Consider the following 23,447-nt stretch of genomic DNA (forward strand, 5'->3'; position numbering starts at 1 on the left):
TTTTCAGCAGCCTGGAATCGTGCACAGACCCCGGATATTCCAGAAAGACATCAAGGAATTTCCCCTGGTGATCAGTGAGGTCTGTAAATATGGGACAATTTGTTGGAACAATACCAATGACACCACGACAGCATGACGAGTAAAGTCATTAATACATTATTTTTTTGACAGTATTGTTCCCAATAAAATGCTTTATCAAGTAACCTATGAATAATAATAGCCTACACGCTTACAAGGAAAAAGCAAAAGTAATATTAGAATCAACATGACTACAAAATTACACCAAAAGTATTTGTGTGTGTGGGGATAGTTAACAAGGTAACAACTGCATGTCATATTACGACTTTTTATGTACAGTATGATCACAGAAACAGAAATCACTATATGCTCCCAAAATGTTGCCATCAGGCAAGGAATTTGATTCAGGTGAATGGGCAGAACAGCTATTGTGTTTAAATTCTTCTACAGTCGTCTTCTGGAAACCTAACAAAGGAGAAATTGAGTGTGAAAGGTGAAAAGGTGCAGGGAAAGGTTCCTCGCTCCAGCCAGCGCCAGGAGAAGAAGAAACGTCTGAATGCGCTGGAGCCCTCACCGCAGAAGAATGCGGCAGCTGCTCACACTGAGGTACAGCACAACACATTTAAACAACAACCATCCATTTTAAACACATCAACTGCTGAAAATGTAGAGAAGGTGAGAATGAAAATATAGAGAATGAAAATATAGAGAAGGTGAGTCTTCTTACTCAAAATTGATTCATACAAACTCAACATTTTTACAACTTACTACTATAGTTCTGATTCTGACATTGACCTAGATTCACAATTATACTATGCCACCATTTAAGTCTTTTTTGGTTGCAAAAAAGGTGACCTGCCTCCTTTATCCTTTGAATAAAGCTTTGTTTTATGTGTTGTTTACTTGTACATGTATTTATTTATTAATGGTAACTTTATTTATTTTTTCTCTTATGTTTTATTCATATTTCCTATTGTTGTCTGTAAATATAACATGGCCTATTTGTTACATTACTTTGTGTATTCACATTTGCTGTATTAAATGCTTCCTGTGGCGCAGTGGTTAGAGTCATGGGTTCGATCCCAGGGGATTGCACATGGTTAGAAACAAATGTATAGTAATGCACTGTAAATCGCTTTGCGTCTGCCAAATGCAAAAAAAAAATGTAATTTAGCTTGTTTAGGCCTACTACAAACTTTACTACTAATTTTTGTAAAAAAAAAAAAAAAACATAATTAAGTATTGGTCAGAATTTATTTATAATATTGTGCGCAAGTGTAGGGATGGGCTAGCAATGCTTTTAAGGTGCAACACTTGATACATTACAGGGCTAATCTCTGGCCCACACTCCAGTACAGTAGGTGGCGGATATTCACCTCAAACGTAAGTTGCCACCCGCCATTAAAAAGAAAAAAAGTCACATGATCACGACAATATAATGGCGTATCGCATTTATACCAGAGATCTAAACCAGGGTCTGTAATACTTCCAATTGGAGAACCCGTAACGGCTAACAAAACCCATTGACGTCTATTAAAAAAACTAGCATCCGGTCTCCTTTCCTGCGTTCCGCTGAAGCCAGGGCGTTAGCATTAGCCGTTACGCTTTTTTTGCCTGATGGTTGCAGGCTTTCCTTTTAAAAGGGCTTTGTTCATACTACTACACCCATTCAGGCAAAAACGAACGTACTCTTTTAGCCCTTACAGAAATTGAGTAACTAACGTTACGTGATTTCAGACGCAGCGATTGAGATTATAACACCAGAAATAGAGGAGGCTGTGAGAACTGCTGGAGAACAATATCTTCTTCAAAACAGGTTAGTGCACTACATGTGTGTTACTGTTTTGGGACTTGCACTGAATATTTCGGAAGGCTAGTTGGATCATCCAAGTTTTTTTGCATACTTTTTTGAGTTTGAGAGCTGACGTAATGGACTTGCACGTAGTCTTCCGCGTTCTACTCGACGCGGCTCAGTCATTTCTGTTAAAGTTAACCCTGTTCATCAAATCTAACTGTTACATGCAGATAATGGTAGATTATTTCTATTTTTGTGTCGGTCACTTAATTAAAAACAATAAATCCTGTTTGTGATGTTAACATGCTTTAATGTGGGTTTTTATTACAGATCTTAAATCACCAGAAGTTCTCCTAATATATTTTATAAACGTATACTCATATCGTGAATGATAAAGTCGTTGAATGCACTCTGCAGCAGCCCATCGCTTTCCTAAACTGTGTAAGTCTCATTAATAGATTATATTTCATATAGTCAGTCACCACACCAGTCATCAATTACTTAGTTTGTTACAACATTTTATGATAATAGTCATAAATACAACTAACTTGTTTTTGTGCACGTCGTTTTAGTGTACACGTGTTCTTTCTAAGACACTATTACACCACTGAAAAATAAAAATAATTAACTTAACAGACGCCAAGGATCAGGAGCCCAACTAAAGCAAACACTGATCACAATAATGGTAAATTTTGTGTGTACAAAAGTGATATTGATTCAGTTCCATTAACATTCAGGGCTTGCAACCTGAATTGGACTTGCATTAACATTGATATCATTACATTTGTCAATAAAAAAGGACACAACATTGTGATCCAAACATTTAATAAAAACGTGTTGCGTGTGTTCATCAGGTCACGGCTCTCTTACACATTAAACACTTCAGTATTTGAAGTCTGTAGTTGTTTAATCCAGTGGTTCTCAAACGTTTTTGTTGTAAGGCCCCCTTTAGAGTGCATTGCTTTGCGGACCCCCAAATAAAGACTTATAATCTTAAACTTGAAATTTTAATTAAACCAAGAAAATATTCAGTTAAACAATGCTAAAACATCAATTATTTGGGTTGGTGGCGTTGTTTTTCTGATGTTTGGTTGCACAATTTTTTTAATAAATATCTATATTTCTAAAAATGCCACAAAATCTGTGGCCCCCTGGAACCATCTTGGGGCCCCCGAGGTGGCCACGGCCCCCAGTTTGAGAACCACTGGTTTAATCCAAACAGTGCTGCTATGATTCCCTGTAAGTGTCCTTCACCTTTCAATAATTTGCGTTCGGTGGTTAAATGTCTGCAACGGAGCTGTGTGTGAGGAGAAAAGTGAAATGCTATCGTTCACCAGCCATTACTTTCTCAGATCTTTTGAAGATTATGTACCTAGTGATGTTTAGAATATTTTTATTATGTCGCTGATAATGTATGTGTGTAAAAATCTTATTTTAACCATTAAGGTTTCACATGAAGCTATGGCCCATTGTAAATACATGTAACCGGAACCTAATGAGCCGTACGATTTCAAGTCGGAAGTACATCCAGCGTTTCCCATACGATGCATTTACTTGGGCGGTCTGCCCATGTGTATTTATGGCCGCCCACGTATATTTGGCGTCACATTTTTTTATCCATCCGTGCTAATGACAGTATCAGTAATCGAATAACTAGTGGATAAACAGCGCTTGCGCATCTTCTCTCCTTCCAGACTTGTTTGGTGTGAGTGGAGCGTGACCGCGTGCGCGTCCTCATCTTCCGTGTTCGCATGCACTCTCTCTTCCGATGAGCTCCATGTGTGTGCGCGAGCCCTCGGCCTGTCATATTTAACTGTCACTTGCATTTAAAATCAAAAAAGCTTTCGTAATACAGCTACACATTGTCGAGAAAGGGCAAAGAGCATATAGCCGCTCTTTAGATGTACTGTATTGTGATTTTGTCCGATGATGTTGCGTTTATAAATCAGAATTTTAGCAGCGGTTAAAGTGAGAGAGTAAAATACAGCCATGTTCAGACTTGACTTCACTTCTTTTTGAAGCTGCTAGCATCTGTTTTACATTATCATCCTATGGGGTAAACTTGTGTTTTCAAAGAACCTGAGCGCTTTTTTAAACGCCAGCGCAGGCGTCGTCTTCTGCAGCTCAGAGCGCCTATTGAGGTTGAAAAAAGTTCAACATTTAAAAAATAAACGCCCTACATCAAGCTCCTTTTTCACAGCTAACCAATGACAGAGACCTGTCGTTTCCATAACAACATGCGAGGAGTGTGATTGGTCGAGAAGGCTTAAGCTCGAAAAAATAAAATGCGGCCAAAACGCCCGTTGGAGGATAGTTTTGTATAAATGTAAGTTTAATTTTCACTTTCAACAACTTCTGATTGCATTTCTAGCGAGAAAGTAGTATTGTAGTTTTTAAATATGTGATTAGTTATTGCAAAGACGCTCTCTGTTTATAATTCAAATAGACTTCCGTAACGCTGCCTATGTTTCTCTGGGCTGCCTTCTTTCGTGAAGTCATGGCGTTCGGCTGCTATTTGTAACCAAACGCTGCGAGCATTTTTTTTACTAAAAGGTGCTTTTGTCAACTTTTTCTTGTGAAAGAAATGTTAACACGGCGTGAGGACGTCATATATATGCTAATTAGTTTGTGACGTCACCAGCGCCACAAGTCTGTCATCAAATTCCAATTCTATGGGAAACACAAGGCTACGTGCAAGTAATCCATTGTACATAAAGGCGTTGAAAACTGTCTTGCACGTGCGCTAAAAAAAACTCTGTGAAAGAAATTCCATGACATCACGCTACGACTCACCTCAGCTGAAACAAAGCTGCTTTTACACGGTGGTGTGCTTATTTGTGTTCAAGCTCTGTCTAAAGAGCTGGTTTCTAATTGCGACGTGTTTTGCAGTGTTGAGCATTGTAGCCAATCGCGTACAACTGATGGACAGCTATAGTGAGGACTCGATACTCTTTATCACAATTTAAATAAACATTTTAGCTCATCATGCTCCTGGTCCCATTTCGGATCTCCTTGATGGCAGCTTAGCCTTTAGCGGCTTTGGTATAAGTTTAGCCTACGGAAAAAAGGTTAGGAAAACTTTAATATCACATTAACAATAAAGGCTATTTTAAACAAATTTAGCATAAATAAATAAAAACCTTTCAACAGTCCAATTGCTTCCATTGTTTCCCTCATCTGTAAGTCGCTTCGGATAAAAGCGTCTGCTAAATGACTAAATGTAAATGTAAATCACTAATCAAATATAGAATAGCTACTATTTGCCAGCAATATTTTAGTGGATTCGCTCTTGGTTGTCTCTCCCATATTGAGTTACTACATGTTTAAAAATGCATTAAACAGGAATTCCTAATATTTTGTTGCTTGTTGCGTGAGAAAATAATCTAATCTGATCATCTGAACTGTCCAAAATATTTGCCTTTGGGACTTTTTTTGGGCTTGACCCCTGTAATTGCTGCTTGCAGCTATATTTCCAAATGTAATTGAATTTATACATGCTCAGTTTTATTGCAATCATTCATTAAACATTGATTTAACAGGTGAATTTCCAGCATAATGTAATAGTCCAAATAAATCACTTTGATACAGTGTTACATTTGTTCTGTTTTCCTGATTCACCCACAATTATCAGGCTTTGGATTTTTCTCATGACAGAAAAATTGCACAAGACACAGACACAAATATCAGTCTAGCACTTTACATAGGGAAACAGTTCATACAATTAAAAACTACAATATTTTCCCACTTTTTGACTATGATTTAGCTTGAAGTTGTTACTTTGAAAATGTATTTATTGATTGATAGATTGGTTTTGACAGGTCTGTTCCTCTAAACCACACACAGATCAAGATTAAAACACAGAAATATTTCCTGTTATTCTACAAGTGAAGGAGCCACTTCAACATGACTGATACAGACACATGTGGAACGGTGAATGAACATACTGAGGAACAAAGAGGTTGGTAGATCACTCTACAATTCTATTAGGATTTTATGGTCTTGATGTGAAAATGACAGGGAAATCCCAAAATTGTGTTTGTTTTTCATTCATGTTTTTCATTCATTTCAGACCAGATTGAACTTGAAGATCCTGACAAAGAAACACTTGCAATTCAGTTGAGACTTCACACTGGAAAGCCATACACATGTATTCATTGTGGAAAGGGTTTTACACAGAAGGGAAATCTTGAAGCGCACATGAGAGTTCACACCGGAGAGCGTCCATACACATGTGCTCTGTGTGGAAAGAGTTTTGGACACAAAAGCAGTTTTGAGAAACACATGAGAATTCACACTGGAGAGCGGCCATACACATGTCATGAGTGTGGAAAGGGCTTCATACAGAAAAGCGGTCTGGAGTACCACTTGAGACTTCACACTGGAGAGCGGCCACACGCATGTATTGAGTGTGGAAAGAGTTTCACAAGCGAAAATAGTATGAAGATCCATATGAGAGTTCACACTGGAGAGCGTCCATACACGTGTGTTCAGTGTGGAAAGAGTTTTAGACAGAAAGGCAGTTTTGAGAATCACATGAGAATTCACACTGGAGAGCGGCCATACACATGTATTGAGTGTGGAAAGAGTTACACAAGCGGAAATAGTATGAAGATCCACTTGAGAATTCACTCTGGAGAGCGTCCATTCCCATGTGATCACTGTGAAAAGAGTTTCACACATAAAGGCAATCTTGAGAGACACTTGAGAATTCACACTGGAGAGCAGCCATATACATGTATTGAGTGTGGAATGAGTTTCACATGTGCATATAGTATGAAGGTCCACATGAGAGTTCACACTGGGGAGCGGCCATACGTGTGTGTTTACTGTGGAAAGAGTTTCGGACAGAAATGCAGTCTTGAGAATCACGTGAAAACTCACACTGGAGAGCGGCCGTACACATGCACCGAGTGTGGAAAGGGTTACATACAAAAACACAATTTGACGATGCACATGAAAAGTCACACTGGGAAAAAGTGCGAAAGTGTTTCACGTGCAAAGGAAGACTTCCAGAATTCAGACTGATGAGCACAAAAGTGTGTTACAAGAACGTTCCTTTGAGGTTTTTGAAAACGTTTTAAGAACGTTCCCAGCTCACAAAAGTCACCATCATGGTGATCAGTGTTTCCTTGAGTTGGGCTCTTGACCCTTGACTTTACTGTTAATTTTTTAGGTGTGCTGCAACTGTGTGCTTTAAAAAATCATTTTTGGCAGTGCAAATGAGAATGTAATCAAATGTAATTGGTTGGTGGTCATTACGCGGGTCTCCATCACTCTGGTTTTATTCGCATTTTGAAGTTTCGCATCAGAAGCGGGTGATGGAAACAGAAAATTTAGATTAAAAATCCCTTAATTCGTTTTTAAGATCGCTTGAGGTGGTTTTTCATTTTTGCAAAAAAGGGTTAATTCGAATTATGGGAGATGGAAACACATTTGCAGAATAAATTCCTCCAAAAAGTCACGTAGCTGCACTATGAGACTGCGTAATCTGACTAACCAGAGTACTGATCTTGTTACACAGCATCAGAAATGTTGTTATGGTCATTCTTAAATGCCTGAGCAAAGACGTCAAGTATTTCTGTAATTGCCTCTCAGAACTGTCGCGAGTCACGACTGTGTTTCCCAAACAGCAGACATCCACAAAAGCACCCCAGCTAACATAAGGCTGGCAGGCCACCGGTGGCAAAGTTGGCGGTCCACCAGCAGGAACCACTGGCTTTTTGCTCATCATTTTTCCAGCAGTCCACTGGCCGCAGCGGCCATATTTCCGCCGGTGGTCCGCTGCTAAGCCGCTGGTTTATCATTCATGTTTGCTGGTGGGCCACGGTCGGAACGCGGTTTATAATTGTTAAATCACGCTAACCAAAATGTCATTCAGCACAAAAAACAATGTTCAATAACAACTGCAAATTTAATATTTTAACAGATTAAATACACAAATGCGTTACATTTATCAGACCAACACACAAATACAGTATTTGTACCCATATGGAAGTTATCCATGTTTTTTTTACAGCATTTGCAGTAAGACCATTCAAAATCTACTACAATGATTGATTGTTGTAGCAAAACCACAATAAATATGACATTACTACAACATATAGAAAACCTATACAGACTTTTACCATGGTTTCAAAAGCATCAGAACCATTTTTAAAACCTTGATTTGAAAAAAGAAAAAATATGATTACATGGTTGCAGTGTTACCATAGTAAGGGTATAAACTTAACAATGCATATAATTTCAAAGCATCTTAAAAATGCATGTTTCAATGTTTACAATCAAAAAATATATCCTTTAATCAGCCAGAGGTGGCTGTGACTCACTGAGAAACAACAAAGTGATGTTCATATCACAATAGCTCTAAGACAATACGAGTCATGTGTTTAAAGTAATGTTCAGTTAAACATGCAATGTTATTATAGGTTAAGTTTGCAGATTTTCAACCCATATCCGGCAATTTTTTTGTGGACAAGTAAATGTGAATATCTCAGTAAGTAAAAAAATAAGGGTAAACATTGTCCATTTACATATACGGCCATTATTGTAACAATACAAAGTGGATTGACAATCAGCAAATTTACACTTTCATAGGCAGTGTAATCAGGCAGTGATTACAATATTTGGCAGGTTTTTTGCCTTTATTTGTACAGTATAGTATGAGAGAGGACAGGAAGCGAAGTGGGAGAGAGAAGGGAGTGGGGTCGGGAAAGTACCACGAGGCTATCAGCTCCTACATTTTGGCAGTTTTGTATGTCCATCTATAGTTTCCATCATCTGAAGTCTTTGTGAGCGTTGGCATCATCTGAAGTCTTCACAAGTGATGCTCTATCCAATCTGGATCTGCCGTAATCTTAAAGTGTAAACCCTGACGGATTGAAACAGGAAAGCAAAAGGAGAAAGATTAGCACTGCTGCTGTTCATAATATTATTTTAAGCAAAAGATGATCATGTTCACTTTTTACCATTTCATTTATGAAGAACAAGGTTACAAGATGTGTTATGGGAATGCTTAACTAAATCTGAAAAAGCTCTGGCTCCTTTAATGGACTCTGATATCCTGGATACTACCAATAGTCCAGAGCTTGTGACTTATCTTATTTTGTAATTATCTGGTTTAATAGCCATCAGGTTTTTTCTAGGTCCCTTAGTAAATTTGTCATAATAATTTGAAGAACTGGAAAGTCTCTACGGAACAAACTACCTATGCAATAGTATCATTTAAGTGGGAGGAACAAGCAATCATAACTATAATTTACACTACCATTCAAAGGGTTCAGACTTTTTTATTTCTCTCATTATATGAATATATTGTAAACTGTACTTTATTGTAAACTGAATTTTCAACATCATTACGCTAAAGTTCAGTGTCACATGATCCAAGTGACAGTTTTGTTGCTCAAGACACTGAAGACTGGAGTAATAACTTTTAGCTGAAAATTTACCTCAGACAAAATATCAATAAAAGCAATTCCGACAAGCGCAGGACCACTGATACGTTTTCTTTAGACACTTAAACATCTAAATATGCCTAATTTGCATTTTAATCATTTAATTTACCAATTCTGCCATATTTTTCCTGAATACGTTACCTCAGAAAACGTTAAGCGGGAATGTCCAACTAGTCCTGACTAATCGCTTAAACTGCAAGCAAGGGCTTGTAATACACAAGTAAAATGTAAGCATATTCATTTCAAGTAATTAATTTGACATTTTTAACTAAAACAAGTTATTACTTACAGGATTTAGGCCTAACGTTACCTGAAGCGACGACCTGACCGGACCCAACCATGAGATAGCTCATTAGATATGCATACAGGCCAGCTGTCATTGGCTTAAACGTGCTGCTTGTCAGTTCCTGGTCCCGCCCAGTTTCCGCTGGTGGCGTGCCACCCAAAAAAGCTGTCATTTTTACATTGATCGGCTTTTTACATTTTAGCTGTGCATTTACTGAATGAGCACTGTGCCTTGCCCGAACTGACTGCGCTATATTTCATCTATAATCAGTTTATCCTAACTGTTTTAATTAACTTTAAATAAAAAATATATAATTTTAAAAGTATTTAAATTCCTTGTTTTATTTATTTTTAATTACCATTGTGTATGAAATGTGCTATATAAATAAACTTGCCTTGCCTTGACTTGGTTAGAAACCATGGTTTTACATGGTTCTGTACAGGCTCTCTGTATGGACTGATGAGGCAAATGGGTGGACCATCCTTAAGGATGCACTTTTCAGGTGGATATAGGCTCAGCAGTGCACATGGCTGTTTTCAGCAGCCTGGAATCGTGCACAGACCCCGGATATTCCAGAAAGACATCAAGGAATTTCCCCTGGTGGTCAGTGAGGTCTGTAAATATGGGACAATTTGTTGGAACAATACATTTAAATAAAGCGTTGGTTTATGTGTTGTTTACTTGTACATGTATTTATTTGTTAATGGTAACTTTATTTATTTTTTCTCTTATGTTTTATTCATGTTTCCTATTGTTGTCTGTAAATATAACATTGCCTATTTGTTACATAACTTTGTGCAGTATTTCATTGCTGAAAATTTACATATGCACATTTGCTGTATTAAATGCTTCCTGTGGCTCAGTGGTTGGAGCATGGCGCTAGCAATTTCAATGTCATGGGTTCGATCCCAGGGGATTGCACATGTTTAGAAACAAATGTATAGTAATGCAATGTAAGTCGCTTTGGATAAAAGCGTCTGCCAAATGCCAAAAAATAATAATTTAGCTTGTTTACTACAATAGGCTATATAATTTTTGTAAAAAAAAAAAAACATAATTAAGTATTGGTCAGAATTTATTTATAATAGTGTGCGCAAGTGTAGGGATGGGCTTGCAATGCTTTTAAGGTGCTGCACTTGTTACATTTTTTTTATTATTATTGCTTAACAAGAAGATACAAAATACCAAATAAACAACAAGAAAAATCTTAATAACATCTACATAGCAGCATAACAAAAAATAAGCAAAATAAAACAAATTAGGAAGAATTACGCATAAACAAATATTCATAATAATATTAAATAAATAGGCTAAAACAAATACAGAAATGCAATACAGTACAAGGAAGGGGCTTAATCATCCAAAAATACTTTCAAAAGATTACATAGTTTGAGGGCTTTTTTATGATGCACAAGTTTTAAGGATTTGAAGAAGATCATTGAAGATCATGCTTTTGAAAAAGCAAAAACATAGGTTATTAAAGTACCTGCATTTATGAATAAAATAATTGGCCAAGATTACAATATTATTAGCCATCACAATTCCGACAAAAGGACAAATATTTTACAGTTTAAAAATCAAAATCAGGTATTACATATTTCAAACTCAACCAAGCATAGAGGTCATCTGCACTTGTTACATTACAGGGCTAATCTCTGGCCCACACTCCAGTACAGTAGGTGGCGGATATTCACCTCAAACGTAAGTTGCCACCCGCCATTAAAAAGAAAAAAAGTCACATGATCACGACAATATAATGGCGTATCGCATTTATACCAGAGATCTAAACCAGGGTCTGTAATACTTCCAATTGGAGAACCCGTAACGGCTAACAAAACCCATTGACGTCTATTAAAAAAACTAGCATCCGGTCTCCTTTCCTGCGTTCCGCTGAAGCCAGGGCGTTAGCATTAGCCGTTACGCTTTTTTTGCCTGATGGTTGCAGGCTTTACTTTTAAAAGGGCTTTGTTCATACTACTACACCCATTCAGGCAAAAACGAACGTACTCTTTTAGCCCTTACAGAAATTGAGTAACTAACGTTACGTGATTTCAGACGCAGCGATTGAGATTATAACACCAGAAATAGAGGAGGCTGTGAGAACTGCTGGAGAACAATATCTTCTTCAAAACAGGTTAGTGCACTACATGTGTGTTACTGTTTTGGGACTTGCACTGAATATTTCGGAAGGCTAGTTGGATCATCCAAGTTTTTTTGCATACTTTTTTGAGTTTGAGAGCTGACGTAATGGACTTGCACGTAGTCTTCCGCGTTCTACTCGACGCGGCTCAGTCATTTCTGTTAAAGTTAACCCTGTTCATCAAATCTAACTGTTACATGCAGATAATGGTAGATTATTTCTATTTTTGTGTCGGTCACTTAATTAAAAACAATAAATCCTGTTTGTGATGTTAACATGCTTTAATGTGGGTTTTTATTACAGATCTTAAATCACCAGAAGTTCTCCTAATATATTTTATAAACGTATACTCATATCGTGAATGATAAAGTCGTTGAATGCACTCTGCAGCAGCCCATCGCTTTCCTAAACTGTGTAAGTCTCATTAATAGATTATATTTCATATAGTCAGTCACCACACCAGTCATCAATTACTTAGTTTGTTACAACATTTTATGATAATAGTCATAAATACAACTAACTTGTTTTTGTGCACGTCGTTTTAGTGTACACGTGTTCTTTCTAAGACACTATTACACCACTGAAAAATAAAAATAATTAACTTAACAGACGCCAAGGATCAGGAGCCCAACTAAAGCAAACACTGATCACAATAATGGTAAATTTTGTGTGTACAAAAGTGATATTGATTCAGTTCCATTAACATTCAGGGCTTGCAACATGAATTGGACTTGCATTAACATTGATATCATTACATTTGTCAATAAAAAAGGACACAACATTGTGATCCAAACATTTAATAAAAACGTGTTGCGTGTGTTCATCAGGTCCGATTTTGTCCGATGATGTTGAATTTATAAATCAGAATTTTAGCAGCAGTTAAAGTGAGAGAGTAAAATACAGCCATTTTCCGACTTGACTTCACTTCTTTTTGAAGCTGCTAGCGTCTGTTTTACATTATAATCCTATAGAGTAAACTGTGTTTTCAAAGAACCTGAGCGCTTTTTTAAACGCCAGCGCAGGCGTCTTCTGCTGCAGCTCGGAACGTCTATTGAGGTTGAAAAAAGTTCAACATTTCTGAAAAAATGCCCTACATCAAGCTCCTTTTTCACAGCTAACCAATGACAGAGACCTGTCGTTTCCATAACAACATGCTCCGAGGAGCGTGATTGGTCGAGAAGGCTCAAGCTCGAAAAAATAAAATGGCGGCCGAAACGCCCGTTGGAGGATAGTTTTGTATAAATGTAAGTTTAATTTTCACTTTCAACAACTTCTGATTGCATTCTATTGAGAAAGTAGTATTGTAGTTTTTAAATATGTGATTAGTTATTGCAAAGACGCTCTCTGTTTATAATTCAAATAGACTTCCGTAACGCTGCCTATGTTTCTCTGGGCTGCCTTCTTTCGTGAAGTCATGGCGTTCGGCTGCTATTTGTAACCAAACGCTGCGAGCATTTTTTTTACTAAAAGGTGCTTTTGTCAACTTTTTCTTGTGAAAGAAATGTTAACACGGCGTGAGGACGTCATATATATGCTAATTAGTTTGTGACGTCACCAGCGCCACAAGTCTGTCATCAAATTCCAATTCTATGGGAAACACAAGGCTACGTGCAAGTAATCCATTGTACATAAAGGCGTTGAAAACTGTCTTGCACGTGCGCTAAAAAAAACTCTGTGAAAGAAATTCCATGACATCACGCTACGACTCACCTCAGCTGAAACAAAGCTGCTTTTACACGGTGGTGTGCTTATTTGTGTTCAAGCACTGTCTAAAGAGCTGGTTTCTAATTGCGACGTGTTTTGCAGTGTTGAGCATTGTAGCCAATCGCGTACAACTGATGGACAGCTATAGTGAGGACTCGATACTCTTTATCACAATTTAAATAAACATTTTAGCTCATCATGCTCCTGGTCCCATTTCAGATCTCCTTGATGGCAGCTTAGCCTTTAGCGGCTTTGGTATAAGTTTAGCCTACGGAAAAAAGGTTAGGAAAACTTTAATATCACATTAACAATAAAGGCTATTTTAAACAAATTTAGCATAAATAAATAAAAACCTTTCAACAGTCCAATTGCTTCCATTGTTTCCCTCATCTGTAAGTCGCTTAGGATAAAAGCGTCTGCTAAATGACTAAATGTAAATGTAAATCACTAATCAAATATAGAATAGCTACTATTTGCCAGCAATATTTTAGTGGATTCGCTCTTGGTTGTCTCTCCCATATTGAGTTACTACATGTTTAAAAATGCATTAAACAGGAATTCCTAATATTTTGTTGCTTGTTGCGTGAGAAAATAATCTAATCTGATCATCTGAACTGTCCAAAATATTTGCCTTTGGGACTTTATTTGGGCTTGACCCCTGTAATTGCTGCTTGCAGCTATATTTCCAAATGTAATTGAATTTATACATGCTCAGTTTTATTGCAATCATTCATTAAACATTGATTTAACAGGTGAATTTCCAGCATAATGTAATAGTCCAAATAAATCACTTTGATACAGTGTTACATTTGTTCTGTTTTCCTGATTCACCCACAATTATCAGGCTTTGGATTTTTCTCATGACAGAAAAATTGCACAAGACACAGACACAAATATCAGTCTAGCACTTTACATAGGGAAACAGTTCATACAATTAAAAACTACAATATTTTCCCACTTTTTGACTATGATTTAGCTTGAAGTTGTTACTTTGAAAATGTATTTATTGATTGATAGATTGGTTTTGACAGGTCTGTTCCTCTAAACCACACACAGATCAAGATTAAAACACAGAAATATTTCCTGTTATTCTACAAGTGAAGGAGCCACTTCAACATGACTGATACAGACACATGTGGAACAGTGAATGAACATACTGAGGAACAAAGAGGTTGGTAGATCACTCTACAATTCTATTAGGATTTTATGGTCTTGATGTGAAAATGACAGGGAAATCCCAAAATTGTGTTTGTTTTTCATTCATGTTTTTCATTCATTTCAGACCAGATTGAACTTGAAGATCCTGACAAAGAAACACTTGCAATTCAGTTGAGACTTCACACTGGAAAGCCATACACATGTATTCATTGTGGAAAGGGTTTTACACAGAAGGGAAATCTTGAAGCGCACATGAGAGTTCACACCGGAGAGCGTCCAAACACATGTGCTCTGTGTGGAAAGAGTTTTGGACACAAAAGCAGTTTTGAGAAACACATGAGAATTCACACTGGAGAGCGGCCATACACATGTCATGAGTGTGGAAAGGGCTTCATACAGAAAAGCGGTCTGGAGTACCACTTGAGACTTCACACTGGAGAGCGGCCACACGCATGTATTGAGTGTGGAAAGAGTTTCACAAGCGAAAATAGTATGAAGATCCAAATGAGAGTTCACACTGGAGAGCGTCCATACACGTGTGTTCAGTGTGGAAAGAGTTTAAGAAAGAAAGGCAGTTTTGAGAATCACATGAGAATTCACACTGGAGAGCGGCCATACACATGTATTGAGTGTGGAAAGAGTTACACAAGCGGAAATAGTATGAAGATCCACTTGAGAATTCACTCTGGAGAGCGTCCATTCCCATGTGATCACTGTGAAAAGAGTTTCACACATAAAGGCAATCTTGAGAGACACTTGAGAATTCACACTGGAGAGCAGCCATATACATGTATTGAGTGTGGAATGAGTTTCACATGTGCATATAGTATGAAGGTCCACATGAGAGTTCACACTGGGGAGCGGCCATACGTGTGTGTTTACTGTGGAAAGAGTTTCGGACAAAAATGCAGTCTTGAGAATCACGTGAAAACTCACACTGGAGAGCGGCCGTACACATGCACCGAGTGTGGAAAGGGTTACATACAAAAACACAATTTGACGATGCACATGAAAAGTCACACTGGGAAAAAGTGCGAAAGTGTTTCACGTGCAAAGGAAGACTTCCAGAATTCAGACTGATGAGCACAAAAGTGTGTTACAAGAACGTTCCTTTGAGGTTTTTGAAAACGTTTTAAGAACGTTCCCAGCTCACAAAAGTCACCATCATGGTGATCAGTGTTTCCTTGAGTTGGGCTCTTGACCCTTGACTTTACTGTTAATTTTTTAGGTGTGCTGCAACTGTGTGCTTTAAAAAATCATTTTTGGCAGTGCAAATGAGAATGTAATCAAATGTAATTGGTTGGTGGTCATTACGCGGGTCTCCATCACTCTGGTTTTATTCGCATTTTGAAGTTTCGCATCAGAAGCGGGTGATGGAAACAGAAAATTTAGATTAAAAATCCCTTAATTCGTTTTTAAGATCGCTTGAGGTGGTTTTTCATTTTTGCAAAAAAGGGTTAATTCGAATTATGGGAGATGGAAACACATTTGCAGAATAAATTCCTCCAAAAAGTCACGTAGCTGCACTATGAGACTGCGTAATCTGACTAACCAGAGTACTGATCTTGTTACACAGCATCAGAAATGTTGTTATGGTCATTCTTAAATGCCTGAGCAAAGACGTCAAGTATTTCTGTAATTGCCTCTCAGAACTGTCGCGAGTCACGACTGTGTTTCCCAAACAGCAGACATCCACAAAAGCACCGCATTTATTGTGTTTCATAATCGTCTGCTTGCGCAAGTATTGTTATGAAAATTATTATATTCAGTGGCTTCTCTTACTTTCATTTCTGATATTTATTGGCAGTTTATTAGGAAGTGACGATCGACTAGTTGGATGGAAACTGTGCTTATTCGCAAATGCTTTATGCAATATTCCAATTTTGCGCATAAACTAAATTCGCAACTTTGGATGGAGACCCGGCTATTGAAATGACCATCATCTTGTAGCTTGGTTCACTGATCTCATCTGGATTGGGTGCTGTGCTGTTGATCCTGAAAGAACATAATAAGGTAACAGAGTTTTATTGCATTTTGTTGTCTGGAAAGATTTGTGAAAACGGGATGTAAATAAAATGTGTTTGCTAGTAATATGTGCATGTTATAGCTACAATAAAACAAGTTATACTAATACAGTAATAGTTACTGTCATGCTTAGTTTTTTATAATTTTCGCTTTGTTTCACAGATGTGCAATTTTGGTCATGCTTACAATAAAAGAAAATCCAGACCTAAACTTTGGTGTCCATTTTTCAGTGTTTATTCTTCATTAATCCACTGATCTGTATTTTTTTGCAAATGCCGAGTTGTCTAGAAATATACTTTTTAATTAATTAATATTAGTTAATAAATACAAAATTATATTTGGTATAAATATTATACTAAATATCATACTTCATACTACGCCCAAACACATGTTCAGTGTGGGAACGGATAGCTTGTCTTGGGACACACCATTAGAGACCCCTCACCTGTCTTAATGAAAATATACAAATAAGTGTAGATAGCAAATTGCAAAGTCCTCACCCTCATTTTATTTCATACTCTTCATTCTTGTCTAAGAAATAAACCATAAACACAAATGTGCCTTCCTCAAGGAGGTGGAGCTGTCCGATTAGTTTGTAAAACAACACACGGATACATATTCTGTAGAAAACTGTAGATCTTAACTCAAGGTGTTTCTGTCAGTTATTAGTATGCTGCTCCATATCCTGATGATTCTTTATCTTTTTAAAGGTTATTGAATTACAATCATATTTTCAAAATAGAAAAAATACACATTTGATTCTTATTCGTTAATAAGCTCATTTTTGACTGATTGTAGTTCATTATGTTTTTTTTTTTTTGCAGGGAATGTTGATGCAGATGTGTTGACGGCATTCTTCACAGAGAAACATGTTTCGGCAGGCGAAAACGTGACACTGTCCTGCAACTACACTGGCTATGTAAATAATCTACAGTGGTACCGTCAGTATCCCAGATCCAAACCTCAGTTTCTCGTTCTTCACACTGAGCTCAGTGGTCAGTCAGAGTTTGGTCTGTACGCCGCGGCTGATAAAGAAGTTAAACGTATGGATCTGAGTATCTTCTCTACACAAGTGACAGATTCAGTGTATTACTGCGCCCTGAAACCCACAGTGACAAGAAACAAACACGCTGTAGAAAAACCTGCCCACAGCCGACATCACACACGTTTGCACAGAAGTAATGTGTGTGGGAGGAGTTGATTGTTTTGTACCGTAAACTTCATACAGATCAAATCAGAGAAAACACTGACGTAGTGTATACAGACAGTGAATGCAGAATCTCTGAACAATGTCGATCATCTCTTTTGTTTTAATATTTACCTTCAGCTACTGTAAGTATTCCTATGCACCTCATTCTATACTATTACTAAAATATTTATAAAAATGTGTTTTAATGCAAATCTGTAATTGATCAATTGCCTTTTTATTCATGTCTGTGCAGGTGATGCTAATGTGAATCCTATCAGACCAGACAACACATCTGTGTGTATAACTGAAGGACACAACATCACTCTGTCCTGTACATATGATGGATCAGCTAAAAGTCTTCACTGGTACAGGCAGACGTCTGGATCAACACCACAGTTTCTAGTGCTTATTATGGAGTCCTCTAAATATATCACCAAATCTACTCCACCACAAGCACACATGAGCATCAGTCTTCATGATAAACATGTGTATCTGGAGATCTCCTCTGTTAAAGTCACAGACTCTGATCTGTATTACTGCGCCCTGCAGCCCACAGTGACACAAAACACAACAAAGCTCAATAAAAACCTCATTTACTCTTGATTGCAACTTCATGCATTCGTAATATTTTTAAGAAGAACCACCTTTCTCCATTTGTCGCTTCATTTTCCGTCTGGGCTTTTATTTTTCTGTACTAGGCAATATTATCATTTTTTTAAACAAGGCTTTGGGACATATAGTTGTTTACAGTTTAGGGAGAGGTTGTGTCCCTTTCTGCCTCAGTCTTTTTCCTTATTGCACAGCTGTTTTTCTCCCTGTAAAGTGTGATTTTTTAATAATGTTACACAAATTCTTGTCTATCAGTGGCATTTTAAAAGCTATAATAAAAACACTAAAATATACAATTAAAATCAGTATGTTACACAACTTTCTTAGACAAATACACATACAGTAATACGGTAAACACACCGGTCCACGCAACATATAATTGCAGTAGTTTAAGCAAAGGGTTTTTGGCAAAGTTTCATTTACTTTACGTATGAAATGAATACAGATATAACTTTCCTTCATTCAAAATCACAGGTGTGTACCTCAAATACAAGATCTGCCAGAAGGTGAAGCTCTGTGAATCATTAGTCCATGTTTCAATCCTACTTTAAACAGAGCATATATAGTTGTTTTCTTTTCAAGGTAAGCGATTCATAACAATTCAGAAACATATTTTACATGATCTGATTCGTTCTATCACAAATTATGAATTAAATTGTTTGTTTGTTTGTTTAAACAGAGTACGTTGATGCAGATGTGTTGACGGCATTCTTTGAAAACATGTTTTGACCATCAAGTCAAGTAAGTGATGCTGATAAAGAAATAAATTAAGTGGGCGGTGCTAGCTGAAGGGAAAGGAATTGCAGACGACAAGCGACTGCCTTCATTCTTAAGTTGTGAGAGAAATAATGTGTCACTTCTCTATATAGAAATCTAAACAAAACAAAAAACAATGCTGCTGCTGCTCTCTCTGTTCATCTTTTTTGACTATTTTGGTAAGAAATGTATTTGTTTTTGTTCTTGTTCTTTTAACTAGATGACAAATTATTCATTATTCACATTATTCATGCAATGTTGTTCATTATTTTAGTTGTTGTTTTTGTTGTAAATTAAATACAAATTTAACAATATTGTTACAGGTGAAACTACTGAGAATGTCATTGAACCAGATAACAGCACCATGTTTTTAATGGAGGATGATACTATTACTTTATCATGTAAATATTCTGGATCAGTAAAAAGTTTGCTCTGGTACCACCAGAAACCTGGATCCAATCTGGAGTTTCTACTAATGATTGATGAAGCTTCTGAATATGTGACAGAAGCCAATCCACCTCATCTGCGTCTGTCAATCAAACTTCATAAAGCAAAGAAACGTGTTACACTTGAAATATCTTCCGCAGCAGTGAGAGATTCTGCGGTGTATTATTGTGCTCTGAGGCCCACAGTAACAGGAAACACATGTACACTGTACAAAAACCTACAAAACCTCCATGTAACAATTCCTTTGCAATATACAGAATTGCAAATAAACTGCTTTTTATTTTGTGATGCTGTCTTGAGTTTTTCTTTTCAGTGTCATACTGGCCTCCCTCATAAGGAGTGGACTGCGCATCAGACATCACCAATCTAGCAAGTTGTTCTTGCTCACTTGTGGACCACAACATGTTAGTTTTCTGGCTAAGTCTCCGTCCCAGATCTGATCCACAGACTGATGCACTGAAAAAAAAAGAATTGTTCACTCAACTTGACTCGTTTGAACAAACGAGTCAAGTTACTCGTTTGCTGTTGACAAGATCTCATCAGAGGAGAATTAAACATCTCCACAGACACCATTACCATCTTCAATTATTACAGACACCACTTTCACTTTATTTCATATATGTATTAAGATCTTAGTTAGAATTAACACATGTTTATGTTTTTAAAAATGTTTTGTTTGAAGTCACTAAAGTGATCCGTGTTTAATTCTCCTCTGGTGAGATCTTGACTAAAGACTATATGGGTACGTTCATAGTCACTTTTCAGGATTGACAACCGTATTTACTTAGTCTCGAACTCGAGCCTGTATTTTATCTGCACGCGCCTCCTGTAACCATAGTGACTCACGCGAATAGCATAGATTGTCAAAAGAATGCAATGGACTTGGAGATGTACAAAAAAATAGGCGTGTGTAATACTTCCCAGTGTACACTGTACAGAAGACTTTACAAGGGGGTTTACATATTTAAAGTTGGTTTTAATCTGCAAAATGAATTAATATAACATCAGTGACGGCAGTCGCATGTTTAACCAAGCCAAACACTCGCAGTCAGTCTCGCTCATTACTTCATGTAAGATCCTGCGAAAGAACGGCTTTATGACCGGTGAGGCGCTGCCGCCACCTACTGGTGAATAATTGAACTGAAACAACTGAATCAATTCCTGTTCTACACACATTTAACGTTATATTAAGCTTTTATCTTTAACACTCTATTAAAAGTTCCATATCACGTTTAAAGTGTTATTTTTGCGTGTGATCTCATGGATTGCACTACAACAAATAAATAAAAATCGCAAGACTCATATGCGTGTAGTATGTTTACACAAGAGGGCTGCCGTTACACTGTGGCGTCTACGAACAACTCAACTCAACTCAACTTTATTTACATAGCGCTTTTTACAATTTTCATTGTTACAAAGCAGCTGTACATGAGACATATTGACTATAAGCAAAATAGTCAATAGTACAAAAGTTGTACCTGCAAAAACAAGAAAAAGTTGAAAACACAGAAGACAGACATACCCACATACAAAACACTCCACACACACAATATGCACACGTACTAACACACATAGACATAGAGACACACACACGGACGCGCGCGCACGCACACACACACGCACGCACGCACGCACGCACGCACACACACACACACACACACACACGCACACAGGCTTTGGTTGACTATCCCCGTGGGGACAGTCCATAGGCGTAATGTTTTTATACTGTACAAACTGTATATTCTATCCCCTATCCCTAACCCTATCCCTAAACCTAAAGATCATAGAACACTTTTTGCATTTTTAGATTTTAAAAAAATATTGTTCTGTACAATTTATTAGCTGTTTTGCCCGTGGGGACCTCAATTTTGGTCCCCACGGTGACACGAGTCCCCATGTGTTGGTGTGTATTCAGGTTTAGGTCCCCAGCGGGATATACAAACATGAACACACACACACACACACACGTACGTACACAGACAAGTACGCACACACAGACACGCTCAGTGAGAGCACACATTTAAGATAAAGGAGAGAGAAGCACAGGTCAAATATAACAGATAATAAATTCCTATATGCAATATTAATTAAGTAAAACTTTAAAACTCTAAAGCAGCCCCCCCGGTCAGGCAAATAGTGCAAAAACAGTATGCAAATGGTGGCGAGGAACCCAAAACTCTAATCGAGAAAAAAAACCTCAGGAGAACCCAGGCCCAACCAGGGGATTCCAGTTCCCCTCTGGCAAAAGCTGCTGCCTCTGCACAAGCTCCAGAGAGCTTGCACAACAAGGCTAAATAAAATAAATAAAATTACTAATAAAATAAATAATAGTTTAAGATTATCATTAATAATCTAATATTCTGCATAATATTCTAATATTCAATAATCTGCATAACTGCCACATTAGGCAATGAAGAAACAAAAAACAATCACCTCCTTTTTTCAAAAAACAAATGTAAGTATCCTATGCCTGTTGATTTTTCTAAGATCATGTGGCAGAATAGTTTTGTTATTTATTTTGTATAGCTAGTCTTTTGCACTTAGCAAACACAGCAAAACGTGGAGAGCATGACTATGCAATTAGGTGAGTGGACAGAGGAAAATAGCGAATTAACACAAAAAGAATGATTGGATAAATAAATAAAAAAAATTGTCAGGAAATAATGTTTTGTCTGGACTTGGACGACTAAATAAGTGTCCTGGCATAACATTATCATCTAACCCAGTGTACTGTATAAGTTGACTGAGGTCAATTTACTGATGTGTAAGCGACTATAAAATAAAAACATAATTACAGTATATTAAGTAAATTTGTGTGGTGTAAGGTTTATGCAAGCCAGAAATAAAGCCTATAGCCTTTTTGATAAACCCTAATAGCTGGAAATCATGTTTTTGATATACGGAGGATATAGATCTTCCATCCTGATAGTTCATGTTTACAAAACCAAGTTTATGCCCGCTCTTAAATTAAAGGCTATGGAAAACATGGATGTTTAGTTTAGTTAAACATCATTTGAAAAAGCTATTTCTAATCTATACATTTCAACAAACTTGTAATTAACACTTTAAAATAGTTTCTGAGTTATTCTTAGACTTGTGAAATAATGACCAACCATTACTTTGGCATACTAGAAAAATAATAGTTTGATCATGCATTGCTAGTGTTGATCAGGTAGGCCTTTGTTCATTGTTGTTTATCCATGATTTCAAATAAGAATCCTTCAATGGCTTTTTAGTGCAAACCATTAACCCAATTGATGCAAAGTAACTACTTGAGCACTAGTTAAAGCCCAAATTATCCAAAATAACTAACTGAGTTTAAATCATTTGCTGACAGCTTGGTCCCCCCAGTTAAAAAATCCCATCTGAGCCCCTGACTAAGTCAATAGTGTTTTTTTTCTGTACTTTTCTTTAGTAATTCTGTTTGTTAACAACAAATGTTCATCATTTATGGCTTAATCATCACCCAATTATCTCATTCACTTCAACACTTTATAGACTCTGTAGTGTGCACTCATACAGACACTGAGCAGTGTTCATTTACTTTGTCACTTAACTCAGGCAAAGCATCAAGATGGCTCTTTTCAGAATATTTACTATTCAGAATATGAGTCATGTTGTGTGAATGAAATCTTCACAGTTTAGTTTCTCCTGTATTCTACACAAAGTGGGCCACATCTGGGCCACAGCCTTTTATGTAATAATTTCTGGGCCAAATCCGGGCACACAACAACTCCACATTGTTACTCAGGCAGCTGTTTTGACACAGACACTCAAATGTGAAGTGAAATCTATTTTATTAAGTTATACTTTAATGTGTTTGTGCATGCATTGATTGTAACGTCTTTATTTAGTGCATTACAGGTCTG

At 37.1% G+C, this 23,447-nt stretch overlaps 2 protein-coding genes across 2 annotated transcripts; both read left to right on the plus strand.

Moving 5' to 3' along the window:
• The first annotated feature begins 1,325 nt into the window (after positions 1–1,325).
• LOC130554080 (gastrula zinc finger protein XlCGF57.1-like) lies at positions 1,326–16,781 on the plus strand. Its single transcript, XM_057333508.1, has 4 exons — positions 1,326–1,834; positions 5,632–5,771; positions 5,883–6,830; positions 14,677–16,781. Exons 2-4 carry the CDS (start codon positions 5,717–5,719, stop codon positions 15,630–15,632), a joined length of 1,959 nt encoding a protein of 652 aa, XP_057189491.1. The 5' UTR covers positions 1,326–1,834; positions 5,632–5,716; the 3' UTR covers positions 15,633–16,781.
• Positions 16,782–17,265: 484 nt separating this feature from the next.
• Positions 17,266–20,015, plus strand: LOC130554081 (uncharacterized). Its single transcript, XM_057333509.1, has 4 exons — positions 17,266–17,287; positions 17,402–17,755; positions 18,020–18,321; positions 19,577–20,015. Exons 1-4 carry the CDS (start codon positions 17,266–17,268, stop codon positions 19,946–19,948), a joined length of 1,050 nt encoding a protein of 349 aa, XP_057189492.1. The 3' UTR covers positions 19,949–20,015.
• The last annotated feature ends 3,432 nt before the right edge of the window (positions 20,016–23,447 follow it).

Source organism: Triplophysa rosa, linkage group LG5, assembly GCF_024868665.1.
Source record: "Triplophysa rosa linkage group LG5, Trosa_1v2, whole genome shotgun sequence".
In the NCBI taxonomy this organism is placed as follows: Eukaryota; Metazoa; Chordata; class Actinopteri; order Cypriniformes; family Nemacheilidae; genus Triplophysa; species Triplophysa rosa.

What these genes read in the sequence shown, in the direction of transcription:
- LOC130554081 (XM_057333509.1), top strand. Translation starts at nt 17,266, where the DNA reads ATGATTCTTTATCTTTTTAAAG. An exon ending in TCACACACGTTTGCACAGAA is followed by an intron (nt 17,756 to 18,019) that starts GTAATGTGTGTG and finishes ATGTCTGTGCAG; the next exon opens with GTGATGCTAATGTGAATCCT. An exon ending in ACTGCGCCCTGCAGCCCACA is followed by an intron (nt 18,322 to 19,576) that starts GTGACACAAAAC and finishes TGGTACCACCAG; the next exon opens with AAACCTGGATCCAATCTGGA.
- LOC130554080 (XM_057333508.1), top strand. Translation starts at nt 5,717, where the DNA reads ATGACTGATACAGACACATGTGGAACGGTGAATGAACATACTGAGGAA. An exon ending in ACATACTGAGGAACAAAGAG is followed by an intron (nt 5,772 to 5,882) that starts GTTGGTAGATCA and finishes CATTCATTTCAG; the next exon opens with ACCAGATTGAACTTGAAGAT. An exon ending in AAAGGAAGACTTCCAGAATT is followed by an intron (nt 6,831 to 14,676) that starts CAGACTGATGAG and finishes CATTCATTTCAG; the next exon opens with ACCAGATTGAACTTGAAGAT.